Source organism: Anticarsia gemmatalis, chromosome 25 (genome assembly GCF_050436995.1).
Source record: "Anticarsia gemmatalis isolate Benzon Research Colony breed Stoneville strain chromosome 25, ilAntGemm2 primary, whole genome shotgun sequence".
Lineage (NCBI taxonomy): Eukaryota > Metazoa > Arthropoda > Insecta > Lepidoptera > Erebidae > Anticarsia > Anticarsia gemmatalis.
In genome coordinates, this window is record NC_134769.1 from 4,742,471 (window position 1) to 4,758,781 (window position 16,311).

The 16,311-nt window shown below is 33.7% G+C and overlaps 1 protein-coding gene across 6 annotated transcripts in view; it reads left to right on the forward strand.

Moving 5' to 3' along the window:
* The window catches only part of Dmtn (transmembrane and coiled-coil domain 2 protein Dmtn), a 56,089-nt gene that overhangs the window by 19,345 nt on the left and 20,433 nt on the right, over positions 1-16,311 (forward strand). For all 6 annotated transcript variants that reach the window (XM_076130935.1, XM_076130930.1, XM_076130933.1 and 3 more), the window contains exons 2-6: positions 6,767-7,001; positions 12,119-12,234; positions 13,260-13,390; positions 13,798-13,824; positions 16,057-16,173. In XM_076130935.1, the coding sequence (XP_075987050.1) occupies positions 6,843-7,001; positions 12,119-12,234; positions 13,260-13,390; positions 13,798-13,824; positions 16,057-16,173 (550 nt within the window). In that variant the 5' untranslated portion in view covers positions 6,767-6,842. The remainder of the gene's footprint in view (positions 1-6,766; positions 7,002-12,118; positions 12,235-13,259; positions 13,391-13,797; positions 13,825-16,056; positions 16,174-16,311) is intronic.

The following is a 16,311-nucleotide window of genomic DNA, read 5'->3' on the forward strand; positions in this document are numbered from 1 at the left end:
CACGGAAGGGCATGGAGACAAAAAACTTGTATGTTGTGGACTACTGACACATCTGCACAATGTTGTGGGGTTATACTGTACTCTCGCGACTGCCCGTGATTGATTAACCGTCTTAAGTCAACTTGGGACTCATTCGGCGTAATGAAAATTTATTTCTACGTGTATTTAACACGAAAAGAAACCCATTATTTGTCATTATGTGGGTAGTTCGCAACTATTAGTTGTACAACTACCCTCACTAGAGAAAATTATGTAGTTCCAACCATCTGTTATGCAAACACGCAGGGCTATTGCAATTATTTGAGAAAAATGCCAGATGACGATATAATATGGACATTTTCTATCAAAGAATCGATGACAACTTCTATCGTAACATGAACCGTTATTAAATTATGCATTTTTTTTACATAAAGACTTTGTAGTATATCTACTGCTCACTGTGTTTTGTATTTGTTGGAATAAAATCGTGAAATCTCTAGCTAAAGCTGTAATTCTCGTTTTATAATAAAATTATCCCTAAGGTTGAATATAATATGCTTACAAAAACTTAAGAGGGTAGGATAAAAGCCGGTTTTCTCAATATATCTCAGCTTATTTTTAGCCTGGCCCGCAATTACATACGCTTATCCGATCCTCTACGCTCTAATCATACCTTTTACGACAATTTCGCACATTTAATATAATAATATAGCCGTAACAAATAAGGGCTAAGTATAAAACTGTACCTAGAATCTTTAACGTTGTACACGTTTTTACAATTCTTTTTCCTGTATTGTATGTATGTATGTGCAGTCCTAATTGCCTGCTTACATTTATAGTACACTAGCTGACCCGCGCAACTTCGCTTGCGTCACCTAAGAGAATGGGTCAAAATTTTCCCCGTTTTTGTAACATTTTTCGTTGCTACTCCGCTCCTAATGACCGTAGCGTGATGTTATATAGCCTATAGCCTTCCTCGATATATGGGCTATCTAACACTGAAAGATTTTTTCAAATCGGACCAGTAGTTCCTGAGATTAGCGCATTCAAACAAACAAACAAACAAACAAACTCTTCAGCTTTATTATATTAGTATAGATTTTCAGACTGTTAGTAAGATTCTGTACTTTGCTTTGTCGTCCTAGCTAGAGGTAGTTATTAGCTGTTATTTTCAATTATCCCATACAAAATTCGCCATCCAGAAACCTTACTAATGAGTACACTTCTGTAGGAAACTATTCATTTCCTAGCAAACATATCAACAGTTAATTCGTTGTAAGAGTTTCATTACAAACGGAAGCTTTTCTAATGTGTATCGTGAGATTATCGTCATCAAACAAAGAGTTGGATATCAGTTGTCAAGGCTGGATGTGCCGTTCACCGCAATCGCAATCAATTAAGCATTATGTGTTGATGATTGAGTGTATGAAGGTCATGTGCGTATAGGAATACTTGAAGTAATGATATTTATGATAATAGACTAGTTATTAATTATTTGAAAACAAAGAGTGTGTATAAAAACGGTCTTTTCTGTGACTTTTGTAACCATTTGTTTTCGTTACTATTGCTGCTATTAACTGTACTTTGTCTGTTTGTTTGGAAAATTGCTGAATAAAAGCAAGAAAAATAATTTATAAAAGATGACACATGAGTCACCTTTACACTCTTTTTATTAAATCGACGCATTGTAGTTACGTGGGAGTCTATTTTATTATTTGCAAAATCACATCATTATTGAAGAAAATATACCTGATCTCCTCTTGATCATATTACACGTCAGAGACAGCAAATCTCTAAAGGTATATCATCTCATCTTTAAAAATAGCTCCACCGATATCCAGGTCACATCCTGGCTTTACGTTTTAACATAGGCTTAATTTTACCCGGCTCGGGGCTTGAGGTGGTTGAAAAACGGAAGCGGGGTGCTATACATACATCTTTATAAAGAAGAGTACACTTGTAAGAGTGACGAATATTTTTTTTTTAACGCAAATGCGACAGATTAAAAATATATTTCTTTATATTACAGTACAACATGTAAAAAAATCGACACGTGTTTTGATTGTAATCGTGAATTAAATCTTGTCTCTTCATGCTTATTACCTAAACTTTGTCATTTTGATGCACGTTGCTGCATGATAATGTAATCAATGCAACAATGATAGTTCTTTACTCAATAAATTCAATTTCACAACCAAAATCACACAATAGGAGGAAACAGACTATGGATCCATCTCGTAAATAAGATCGTGTTTAAATCTGTTATTTGTAAGAAGATTATGTCATTGTATTTATTTCTCAGTATTATAATTCCATATCAATATTGTACTCCAGTGGTCTTATACTACAAGTTAGCTAGGGCTCGGAGATGGGGTGGTTTCGTATTTTTATCCCGATACCATATGGCACACAACGTCTCTTGCTTATTTATTGATGTGCTCCCGCCCTCTTCAGAACTACGTTGATAAAAACCACGTTTCGTTGCCCGGATATAGGGGTACTCTGTTGACGAAATTATTGGGACCGTTACGGTGAAGAGACAAGGATTCTTTCGTAACGATTTATCTTGTCTCTCATAGAAACTAGCTACATTTATAAAAACTGGTCCATAGCTACATTATTTCTAATTAACACAGGACACTTTTTGTCCCGGGATCTAGGTCACATATGTTGGAAAATTGTCTAAATTACTCTGGAAATATTTCTAAGCCAGCATAGTCGACAGATGGTAATATAACGTAATAATATGTTATAACAGTAGAATGTGTCGTGCATAACTTACTGCGACGCTTCTGCTTAGAATCCAGACCACGAACCCGCCACTTTACAAAATTACGGTCTTGTGTCCTGGATTTAAGTTAACATACAAATAATAGACATTTACTAGGGTTACGGAAAAACATCGTTTAAAGGAGTAGATTTGAAACCCTTATCAAAGAGAGCGAGGTCCGATGCCAAGCACAGTAATGGGTTAAAAAATATCGTGACGTATGTCTTCAGAGTTCCAGTTACCAAATGCTAGACGAAATGACATTGACGAATGAGTGTATCGTTGAAATATACACTTGTACAGTACACGGTTCATATATTTAATCAGTGTACCGTATTATTGTAAAAACAACAAAATCCATCACACGTCTGTTCGTGCGTTCATTCGAAAACAAACAAATGTGCGAATTAGATAACAAAGATTCGTATTCACTATTTACAATGTCAGCGAGAACTGTAAACAAAGTGCATTTAATTTACGCTTTACGCGCATATACGGTTAGTCATACAATTTGTACAATACAAAGGGCAAATGATTCATTCTCATATCATATAATATGGATATTTTGCCTTTCGAACACGTAGTTAAAACACTCATCTTTTATTAACTTTATCGGTACTTTGAATCAGGAGACACTTATAGGAAGCGGGCATTAGTTTTATTACTAAAAGGTACAAAGACCCATTTACGTTTACATAATTCTAGGCTAAAGACAGGTTATCCGGAAATATATAAAATAGAAAGTTAGTCTTTAAGGCAAGTATTTTAATACGTGACTTGATCATTATTTAATTCCTCCCTTAAGTGGTCTACTGTTCAAATAAGCTCTCGTAACTCACTTTATGCATTATCTCGTTAGAGAACAAACCAAATACGTGTAGAAAACTCGGTATTACGGTCAAAATCTCGGCGAAGATATTTATAATATATAACGTTTTATAAAGTAATAGTATATCAGTGTCTCAACGATGGAGTCCAATCATGTAGCCGTAAAGATTGACTGCCCACTCGTAAATCAAACTGCTATCGAATGTAGGTTAATCGCGGCTATACAGTTCGCCAATTTATTTAGTTAATAAAACTGGTATTTGCGTTGATTGTTCAGTTATAATTATATCGGCTTATATGGAAAATTATAGCTACTTCCGAGACGATAATAACAGCTACACTTAAAGTAAAATTGCTAATACTATTTGAAAACGAGTTTTTTTCGAAATATTTTCTCGAGACAACAAGTAAAGCTCCTAAAGTTATCATAACTTCGTAGTATTCGCACCTATTTCGTTGTAAACATCGTTTGACTGTTCCATTCCTAGTATTGAATTTCTCAGAAACAATCTCTGACATTTAGTATACTTGCATTATAGGGTTATTCCACTTAACTCCAAAAAAACGTTCCACTTTAACTCCAAAACAGTTTTAATAAATATTTTATTTAAATATAATTCATTCCACTTTAACTCCAAGAAATCAGCAGAAGTAGAGTCAGCAGCATAAAATATTTAGCCATACGGATGACATGGATGCAGAGGGAGCAGTTCGAGTCGCTGCACTACGCGCAGGCATGGTCAGGCCCTGAATAATTATAATATTGAACATCCAATCTTATTACGTAGTAAACATCACTTGAAAAATCAAAAAAAAAATCTAAAATTATAAGAACATCGAAGCGAACAGCGCGTGTACTCCGACAACTTATATCTAAAAAACTTATATCTTATACATTAAAACCTGCACTATTTATTTTATGTTAACTTAGCTAAGTAAGAAATTTAATTTTTATTTAGAACTTTATTCTAATATAACAGCTTAATCCCGTCCTTGACTTTCAATCTTTTCACCAGGATAGCACTTTTGATCCTACGGTGTTCGTTTTTGAGGACGATGAACTGACTAACCTAATTATAATAACTTAAATCAAAATTACTGGTTTGTGAAAAATTACTAGGACGTTTGGTATATGGGCTTACACCAAAATATCGTCAAGATAAAATTTTTGCTGCTGACTCTACAAAAACTCTTTTGGAGTTAAGTGGAATTGATGTAGGGAAATATTTCTATCTGTAAATTATTTTTTTTTATTGCTTTGGAGTCAAAGTGGAAATAATGTATGGGATGTTAAAGTTTAGAGAACAATGGATTTGGAGTTAAGTGGCATAACCCGCATTATAAATTAGTTAGATAGTTTCGAAAGAGCGTCCTCGCCATAAACTCCCTCGAAAGGTTCGTACCGATCTTAGTTGAAAGTTCACGTTGTCAGTCGTTCTAGACTTATCGATTGTGTTTCAAGAATACCTACGTAGCATAATACAAGACCATTTGGCACCGACAATGGCTATAAAACCTTGTTAGTTTCGTACCTGTGTTGTTGATAATAATTCTGTTCTTATCATAATTAAATCGCTGGGATTCAGAATGCACGTGTTTATTTCACATTGCTCCCTCTCCCTTTTAACGGAGGAATGCTCCCTTTATGTGGGAAACATATCCATTAAAAGTGAAGAAATCCTGTTAGTTTCTCATATTAAGTGTATTAGAATCTACTACCGTATGATACTTGATATTAGATGACTACTAAACTGATTTCTTAATATCTTAAAAAGAATTTATGAAATGTGTGTTACAAGATTCAGTTTACAAATTCAATCGTAGTCTATCTTTGTTCGCAAATAAGCCTAAGTACGTCATATTTCGTAATATATTATACAATAAGTTTATTTTTTCACACAAAATCATGTGAAGTAATACGATCTAAAATAATATGTTACCCAAATATTGGTAACGCTAATCCGTTCACGTTCGTAAAGCCAGTTATCGGCTTATCTTCAGTCAAAACAGAGTGTAAGCCGTCGATATAAACACCAATGTGCTATGTTATGAGCGCTGAAAAGGCTCAAATAGACATGAAGGATGTTTTGCTTTATGTTTCATGGTCATATTTGATAAAGTATTGTGACGTCATTGTAGTCCTAATGCTGTGGTTTATTCCTGTTTGATTAATACGCGTATATTCTTTTTTTGCTGTTTAGATACAACTTTGTATCGATTTCGTGAGATAATGTTTAAGTTAGTCTTGCTTTTCAAAATACCGGTGGTTTTGCTGTGTGTTACTTACCCCCGGTTTCTGAGGTGCATTTATCGGTAGTTTATCTATTCAATTGCGTTTAAACTCATATAAAAAAACGCAGAACCCGGGGGGTTATTCACGATAAAATATCGAAGCATAATAGGTACATTTCTATCTTAAGAATATCTCTATAATTGCAACTGTAATATAGATGAAAAACCATGGCATTTATTATATTAATTTAATTCCTGACGTTTAATTAAAAGATTGCGTTGAAATTGATTTGTAACGTTATTAGCAAATATTATTTATATTGCTATATTTGGATGCTGACTATAAAATAATATGCCCATTATTATATTTGTAGGTTAAGGAAAATATATTATGGCTAATTAATTGTGTTTTGTATTATGCATACCTAATATTCTATAGTAAACAAAACAGTATGCCGTCGATTTATAGTTTGGTATTTCTTACCAAATTGGGTAATTACAGTCAAGGTAACAAAACAATAGGTGCGTGATTGTGCAACTATTTAACACTCTAAAATATCAATCTACTGAGGCCCGAAAGGAAATCCGTATGTGAAAAAAAGTTATAGGTATGCTAGGCTGTTTTTATCGTGGTGATTTTATGATTTGTGATCTTAGGTTGCAGGGCCGATTGGTGAACGCATTGCAATAATTGTATGTAAATTAAAACTCAATACATAAAACGAATGAACGCTGTCGTTATTACGTTCCCACTACACTTGTTCCTTTCCTAAAACTATAGCTATAGCGGCTTACGGCTATATTCTGAGACACAAAGTTATTTGGTGCATACTATACATAAGTCTAAAATAATAGTTAAAAGCCACTATAAACTTTAAGACACCAATTATAAATATGAACGCCGCTTTTATTATCAAACACTCAGTTCTAATTACTTAATTAATCTTTTATTTCCAGATAAAAGTGGAAGTGATGGCGGGTTCAATGTCCGACCGCACCCTATTATGAAGTGTGGCCACGAGTCTACATTGTGATGGACACCCTCCACGTGGGTCACGGTCATAGTAAGGGGTCAAGTAGGAGCCAGTCGCCGTCTACCGCGGAGCTGGCGAGGGACCCGGCGGTCGTGACTGATGATGCCGTCATCAGGTCCAGGGTTCAGTCGCCTTCGACGGTACACCATGTTGTTAGCGTAAGTACCTACTTGTTAAAATCTTATTTCCTATCTTATCTTATTCTATTATTGTAAGGTGGTAATAAATAAATTAATAAATTACTATTGAAATTAGGCTTATAAATCGCATAGCTCCCGATTCCGTGGGATTTCTGGAATAGAGACTATCATAATATGATGTCCTTTCTTGAGTCTCAAACCATCTATGTACAACATTTCGACCGAATCGGTTAAGTTGTTTATGCATGAAAAAAGGACGGACAAACAAAGTTACTTTCGCATTTATAACTTTGGCTGGTGATATCAATTCTAGTCTGAAGTGTACCTTCGGGTAAGATTTTTTGATAATGAAAAAGTTGCTTATTTTTTATAATGTTGGGAATATTGTGTGAAAGAATGCAAAGCAAAAAACTCATGATAATAAAGTCTGTAATAGCCTCATTTGCCCTTTCAGGAATACGTATCGTAGTAACGTTATCGCACTCTTCCGAAAATCTGTGATATCAAAAGGGAAATCGTTGAAGATGTAAATTTTTAGCTCATTACTTTTCACATAAACATTAAGCATTTCATGGCACTATTATCTGAGGCAAGCCGGGAAGCCGTAGCTGTAGCCGATTCTTGGGCAAAATATATCTAGTACTAATAACTAATAATATGTATACACAGGAAGAATCGCGCACTAATTCCCGGTTTTCTATTCAATAGCGTTTTTTATATGAGTTCAAAACGCTATTGAATAGATAAACTGCCGCTAAATGTACCTCAGAAACCGGGGGTTAATTATATACCTTTCCAGATTTAGCCTAGTTTTACATTTCCCTAGGTATACAATTCGCGTCGCCATGATGAATCAGTCGTCACTATGGTCAAGGTGACCGCTAGATTGAGCAGCTATAATTATCCCCCATCGATCCACTGTTTAAAGCTCACACCATGATTAATAGCCACTATTAAACCATAAAAGCTATCATGAAATTAAAATCGGAACTGGCGGGCATTATGATGAAATAGAATTGAATATGTATAAAGTAAAATTAACCTTTATGACAAGATGTATTAGTAAGGTAAATAAAGTTTGAAGCGATCCTAGCAAGGGGTCATTTTGTCTCTGCCTACCCCTATGGGAAAATGGCGTGATTTTATATGGGTAGCTTTGTAAAAAATTGTATAGAAAGAAATAGAAGCTTCGTTCTGTCTTTTTAACACCAGTAATTTGTGGAATTATGATGTAATCCGCTACTTTGGCGTTGAAAGATTTTACATGATTTACAACGATTTTTCTAGAAGACCAACAATATTATAAATTTATAACTAGTTGTAATATAACGTTCCATGAGATAAATAAGTTTTGACAATAAATTAAACGCCCTCCTACAAATTTTACGTATACTAAAATATGGATAACTGTATGTAAATTTAACTTCACCGATGATTTATTTAAAGCAACTGTATTATTCAGTCATCTAACTGTTTTTGACGGTAAATAATATTCCATTATATTTGGTATTCATATCGTAATATTAATGTGATCTTTCGTGACTTCTGACGTTTCAAATGGCTGCATGTTTCATTGGAGAGTCATCCCGAAACTGAGAATTTATTTGCTAATTGATGTCAAGACGTTGAGTCCAGACATTAAATGGTTCAAGGACTTAAATCTCTGATATACATAATAAGGCATACTAGTGACTTATACAATCTTATAAATAAAATTTCCATGTCACAATGTTAGTTACCGTACTCCTACGAAACGGCTTGACCGATGCTCATGAAATTTTGTGAGCGTATTGAGTAGGTCTGAGAATCTTCTCTTGGTCAAAATCTATTTTTCATACCCCTAAGTGACACTATTTTTTTAAAATCTATATGGCAAAACAATGTTTGCCGGGTCAGCTAGTAGTTATATAGAGTAGACATTACAGTATTTTTCTTTGTATTCTGCTCATATTGTTTCACTTGCCGAAGAATAAGGGTTCATAATTATAGTAAGTATCATAGTCGATCATTAACTTTGTAGTTTCATTGAACAATTTGTCGTTGTTCATTCACTATAGATAATAGTTAAAGCAGTTTTAAATACATTGCAAATAGTACTAATACAATTACTAGAAGTTTCTTCAACAATCAAGATCATAGCTACTACAATGACATGTAGAAGCGATCCTACTGATTTGAATGTAGTGTAACTATGAGCATTATTATAGAAACACAAAAGGTACTATGTAAATGCATTCTTTACTATAATATTAGTTAGATTACAGTGATACAAAGGAACCTAGAGTTGTATAACAAAGTCTACACGTAAAGTGCTAGCCCGCTAATTTGCGAACGTGTTTGCGAAGTAAACGACACAGTGACGACAAACTTTATAAATATCTCTAAAGAATCTGTTATTCGCAAGTTGAACTATTTTAAAGAAATAGCTTTAGTACTTTGAAGTAGTTCCTGATGCGATTTTAATTGCTCTTCGATTTCTTTCATGTTTGGTTAATGCTTGTTTGTTTTAAACTGTGTCACTGTGTCATAGTAAACAGTGCAGGTAAACTGAAAACTGTTTAATCGCGGAAAATAAATAATTGTTCAAATGACGTATCGGATAGCTGTATTCATTATAAATATTACGCTTGTGACGTCAGTAAAACATTTGGAGACTAATCTTTGACTTTTTTCGGGTCGGGAAAGTTTCTAGAATATAAGTCTCACTAAATATTTCATTAGGAACGCACTTTAGATGAAACTAATCGAGGACACTGCGAAGAAAACCTTTTAGCCCTAAAATCTATCTCAATGTTTACAGACGTTGTCAACTTGTTCCGAACTAATGGCCAAAGAAATAATATCCGTCAGATATTTCCTTCTAATAAACTTTCCAAAATATAAAGTTTCACTATTACAGTAATGATTGTCGAAATATTGATAAAGTTTAGAAACATTCACTATTATAATAACATAGCCTGCAGTATCCATTGTGTTTTGAAAATAACTGCTTCAATAAAACAATGTAGCATTGTAGATTGAACTCCGACATTATAGAAATAGAAAGTGCACTAACAGTTTAATAGGCTAGCATTGCCTCTCTAATTATGTAGTACGAATATTGATGCACACGGTTTGGGCGACGGTCTGTCTGGAAGCGACTAGCGGTTCGAGGAAACGATTTTCAAGAAGTCGTGTTGATGTTTGTGTAATATTATTGTCTAAAAAAACAATAAATTGTTGAAAACAATGTTAACAGTGTGTTTATAATGAAATGATGCGAGCTTAGATATTGATTATGAATTGTTAAGTCAGAATCAAAAGTCTTTTGGTCCTACATACAGTTTTGCATTATTTCTTCACATATTTTTCATTGTTCCTCTTCTCATCAATAGTCGCGTGATTCTCTTTCAGCCGGGACTAACGAGTATCGCGAGATTGACATTTAAAATTTGCTGCAAAAACAGTACATGCGACGCCCGCTAGAGGCGCTATTTTCATCAGATTTTCGTACATTTCTCGATAGGCCGCTTGTTGTTATTCCATTGATCGAGTTAATCGATAGAAATTTGCCCCTCAGTGACTAACTGCAATGTTTTTTACAGAAAACTAAAACTCCTGAACTAGAGAATAATAACCCGCTAATCGCTTTTCGCTTTCCGCTTGCAATCAAACATATACCATAACCTAGATATATTTAGTAACGCCATGAGGTCTATTATAATAGGTTTATGAATAAATCGATATAGCATTGTTCCTTGCATGCCAGATGCCAGTCAACGTTGAGACCCGTCCATACATCTGTCAATGTATCAATCATGATCATTTGCATGTATTAATCAATTCGTCATGCATTCGATTTGCATCGAAAATGGTATTGTTGTGTTTACAAGTTTCGAATAATATTAAATATCGATCGTATCGTTTGGCTTAAAAAATATTCTTAGAGCCATTTTATATTCGCATCAGTACAAAATACGAGATATATTATATATTTATAAACAGTTTCACTCACGATTAGCCCAGCATCATAATGTAGATCCTTACCCTTTGTGGTTCCAAACTAACCCCGAAAGTCATTAGCCTTGAAATGACTACGTAGCTAAATTACCCCTCTATATAAAGTGACATATGTACCCTCAACATTACTAGGTACTGAGGACAAGGAAGATCTTGGATGCCATAGGGAAGAAAGGATAATAAATATTTATTATATATAAATAAATCACAATGTTTAGAACATTTAAACAATAGGAAAAATTATGCGACATGCATATTTAACAAGATATATTATTTTTACTCATCTATGGTTCTATCATACTGAAACAGTTCTCTCATGCTCTGATAAAAAACAAGAACTTTATCCATACACAAAAATCTTTTTTCCATAGGGGTTAATCAGAGAACGCCAGAACTTTACACCTAAGAATAATATCTCGGTTCTACAAAGCGTGTTACTACGCTATTGAAAACACGCAACGTTGCAACAATGCTCTAATTATAATCACCATCAATTAATGCACTTACCACAACTACTTACTATGCTACTACCTAGTACCAATCACTAACATAAACATAGATTTTTACACTACAATTTGTGCTATTTATAACTTCATAGTAGGGTATTATTACGATAGCAAAACGGTGAACCGCGTATACTTTAAACTATTATAATGAATACATATGGAGTTTTCCACGAAGTACATCAAATGAAAATTATAGATTGGAGATTGACATTTTTTTATGTATGGTATTAGAAATGAATTGAAAACATTATAGAATGCGTTTTAAGAAGTAGAAGAAAGACACTTGTGTCCATTCTTACAATATTCGTTCTTATGCAAAACTATAAGTGGGTAATCCTGACTATAATATGAACACTGCTACTCCTAATAAGCTCAAAAGCGTTTATAGAACTTACTTTGTAGACGAAAAGATATCATAAATATGTAATACACACATTTGTTACCCGAAGGTATTGACATTAGAATACGGCTACGGTTTTTAACAGAGATGTGCGGTACAGCTGTACGGGGCGTCACACCAATACGATTGCTTTAGGGCGTAGCAGCGTTCAGCACATCTCTTGTTTTCTTTATCTATAAGATTTCTCTTTTCCTATTAAGAGTATTAATTATAATTGTACATTGTTCCAGGAGCCGTCATCATCGTCGTCCAGTCGGCACGGTGAGCGGGCGCATCACGTCAAGTCGCACTCCCGGGACCTCGGCAACAGTCCACTTTCGGCTAACACCACCAACACTTCCAGAGAGTTAGTATATTTGTATACTAAGATTCATTTCATTATTTCGGAGTAGGCACAACAATAATAAAAAACTCCAAACTGCCTGCTTTGTGGATCAATGAAAACTATCACGAGTATGCAGTAACCAAATCACGCAAACGGACAAATATGAGACACATGTTTTCTGAAAAAAAAAAAAAAAAATTGTCCTTACACAAGTAGTTGTTTAAGTTAGTAAGATAATATGTTTTTATGTTTAAAACATCTACTCATACATGAGTTCATTATCTTCACATTGGATACAAATCCTTTACATAAAACATCCATTTTCTTATTTCTGGTCTATTAACTGAATTATTGCTTTCAACATTTTAGTCTCCAACCTTTTAGTAGTTTTTGTGCCAGCATTAATAGTAAAGTTTTTCTTCAACTGAAACTAGTTATACCCTCGAAGTACTTTTATTTCTTCATTCCTTTTTAATGAGACGGCTTAAAACGTCCGTAGTTTGAAAACTTAAACAGTTTGCTATTAAAACGGCGTGGCTACTTAGTATAGTTGTGTATCTGTTTAGTTGATGTGATGCAATACTCAAAAATTAGGTAGTGGGGTAGTGTTTTACGGAGTGTTTTGTTATTAAATACTTACCCCTTGAGGTACATTTAGAGGCAGTTTATCTATTCAATAGCAAACACATACAAAAAAAGAACTATTGAATGGATAAACTACCGCTAAATGTACTCAGAAACCGGGGGCTAGTAGTATAGAATTTGGTTAAATGGTAACATATATTGTGAATCAAAACATATCATCGTAATATATAAATCAAGCAAATTTCGGATAGGTAGTTTCGTGAGTAGAGTAAAACAGTTAGTTGCGGTGAGCGGTATTGTTCAGCGCAATCCACTTTGAAAACGGTAGCAATACCGTGCAACCATAAGGTTTTCGGAAACATAGACCGATTGATTTAAAAAAAAAGTGTATATGTGCCTTTTCAGATAAAATATAACAGGTATTATGAAATATTACTCAAATAATGATTTCCACATTCCAGCTTGGAAGACTCGCCGCAGAAGAAAATCCTGCCCGGTTTGATTTCAGCGGGCGAATACGCGAGCACAGTGTACAGTCCTAACGTATCGTACGCACTCTCGTCCGACGAATACGGATCACCCGCTTACAGAAGTACGTATACGTGTACTACTACCTTATGGAATTGATACTTAGTTAATTTGTAGTGTGACTGTTTTGTTTTGGTACTTTTGAAATTATCTTTAGACTGATTTTGATAGGGTCTGTCTCATGAGTAATTGTTTATTAATTTACTGTAAATAAATAATGATAATAGGGGTGAGTGAGATTAAGTAATTACCATTTCACTTCTTTTGTTAATTCAAAGTTCATTTATTCATTTTAAGTTTTATTGAGTCTGAGATAGAGTATACGTTTAGCTGTGTTGTAGTATCGAAAAAAAAAAACACTTTTTATTAATTTATACAAATAGTATTTGTTGTAGTTTAAAATATTTAAAGTCGCAATAACTAATGTAAAGTCATTTATCTTAGTGCTTATTTCTTTGTTTTTCATTTCAGGTCAAGACGGGGATTATTCAAATCAAGGTAAACAACGCATTGAATAATATTTAACGAAAACGTTCAAATAATATTTTATTTTTTTAGGACTTGACTTACCGACTGCATTAAAATTTGTTCAACGTAGAGTTTATTGCCATTATACAAAAAGATTTTAAAATAACACGAGAATATTTTGTTTCTTAAGTCATTCAGTGTCATTTCTTAAGTGTTCAGTCTTTAGGCACGCGAAAGACCGATAAGAAAGGAAAGAAGTTAGGCCTTTGCCCAGCAATGGGATGTATGTTTTTTTGTCGCGTGCAATATTAAAAGTGTTGTTAGGGGCAGCTGAAAATCAGTGCTGTGCCTAGCGCAGCGTATACTGAGCTGTAGCCCTTTGTTGCACATAAATGTACTGACTAGTTATTAAGTTCTGTATTTTTGATGTTTCTTTATGTGTAACAAAAATAAATGGTTTTATAAAATAAAAATTCAATTCAAACGTAAAGCAATATACGTATAGCGTACAGCGTAACGGTAAATTTTCAAACAAGTCCATTAAACCCAATTTCCAATAATAATGAACGAAAAAAAAATAATAATCTACTAACAATTTTCCTGTGCGCTTGTCAAACGTTTTATCGCTAGTTAGTGAACTCTGTGACTCCTAGTCGGTGCGTCGTGCCATATAATATATTATTAGTTAAATTATAATTAGTTAAACATGTTCCGACGACATATAACTGAGTCGCAAATTAATGTTAGAAATGTGAAAGTACGTGACAATTTCAAGAGACATTCTACTGTGCCTTATTTGAGTACCGGTATGTGTTCTTTTTGTTTTATTTTATCGTAAATTACTGAATCGATAACGATAATTTCTAGAATAAATCTTATGTTGCGTCTCATTCAATTTTGGCATCGGGCGACCATAGTTCACCATTTTATGAGTGCATGTTTCGTGACTGTTATTATTCTAATAAATAATATTTAAATATTAATATTGTAAAATCCTAAATCGATATAATTTCTGGAATAAATCTGAGGTTACCTTATTTTATTTGGGGTACCATAGTTCACCATTTACCCAGCTGTATGGTATCTGACTGTTTTTATTATAATAAATAATATTTATATATTATTGAATTACATCTGCCAGCGTTTGACTGATTAATTAAATATTGATAACATATATACGTTATATTTATTATGTATAATTAACTGAAATGAGATCAATAGAAACCTAAATTATTACCTAATATTTATGTGAAATGATTTACCTTATTATCTCCTAAACATGCTTGTGTTGAATCAATATTATGTAAGTACTGAAAGCAGGGATATAAATTAAATATAATAATTATATGGAATATAATAACACAATAATGAGGTAAATGTACATGGGAAGTAAAATCTATTAATATAAAATAATACGCAAATTTTATTCTTAGAATTATTTGTTCATGAATGAGTGATTAGTAATTATTCTAACCTACTTTGTGCACACAGCAGCAAAATTTCCTTCCGTCAATAAATGTGTTTAGGAATAACTATGATGCTATGAAATATATTTACATACATAATATTATCACTCCTTTTTCCCATAAGGGTAGGCAGAGACAAAACGACGTCACTAAATATATTTAATGCATGAGTAATACATACCTATCACGTTTTTTACCCTTATCTTGTTAGTGTCCCACTGCTAAACAAAGACCTATTCCCTTTCTTTTGAAGTCATTCAATCAGCGGCAAGCTCCGACCATTCCTTCTCATAATAACTCAAGTATATTAATTATCGGCGAACAAATCGGCTCCTGAAGTCTTTTAGTTCTTCTAAGTATAAGTTCTTACATAAAATCATCAAGTAGTCTATTAAACTCCGTTTTCATGAGTTAGCTTATCAGGGGGGCTATCACGTATCTCAGTTGACAGCCATTTGAAAGCCACTATGCTGTCCATTGTTTTCTCCCTTAGATTATAGTGATTAGTACGTTACGTCAAAGCAGCAATGTACTGAATAGTGACCATAGATTTGACGTATACTAGCTGTCAACTGAGAGACGTGATAAGCCCGCTGGTCGAATTTAAACAATTGCTTTTTAACTGTCACTACGTCTAACTGTTAGCTTTTCCAACACTTATCTAGAATCTTTGAAACTGGCACTAAACATATTTAATTCAACTGCGTATAAAACTAATTTATTTCCCACACGTACTATTATAATTAGTATTAATCAATCAATTTGTATGTCTGATGTGTTAATTATATTGTTAAAGATGAGAGTGACGGCGCGAACGTGACGTCATCGAAGGCGCTGGCTGCGATTGCGCATCTCAACAGCAAGATCGAGAGGACTAAGGAGCTGATACGATTGGAACAGACTATTAGAGATGGTTAGTACACTCATATTTGATTATGATTTAGATACTTTCGAAGGTACTACATATATTATGTTACTTTCATAGTATTAGTAGTGTTACATGGGTTCGGTTCCCGCACGAAATAAATATTTTACAGTCCATAAATCGTCG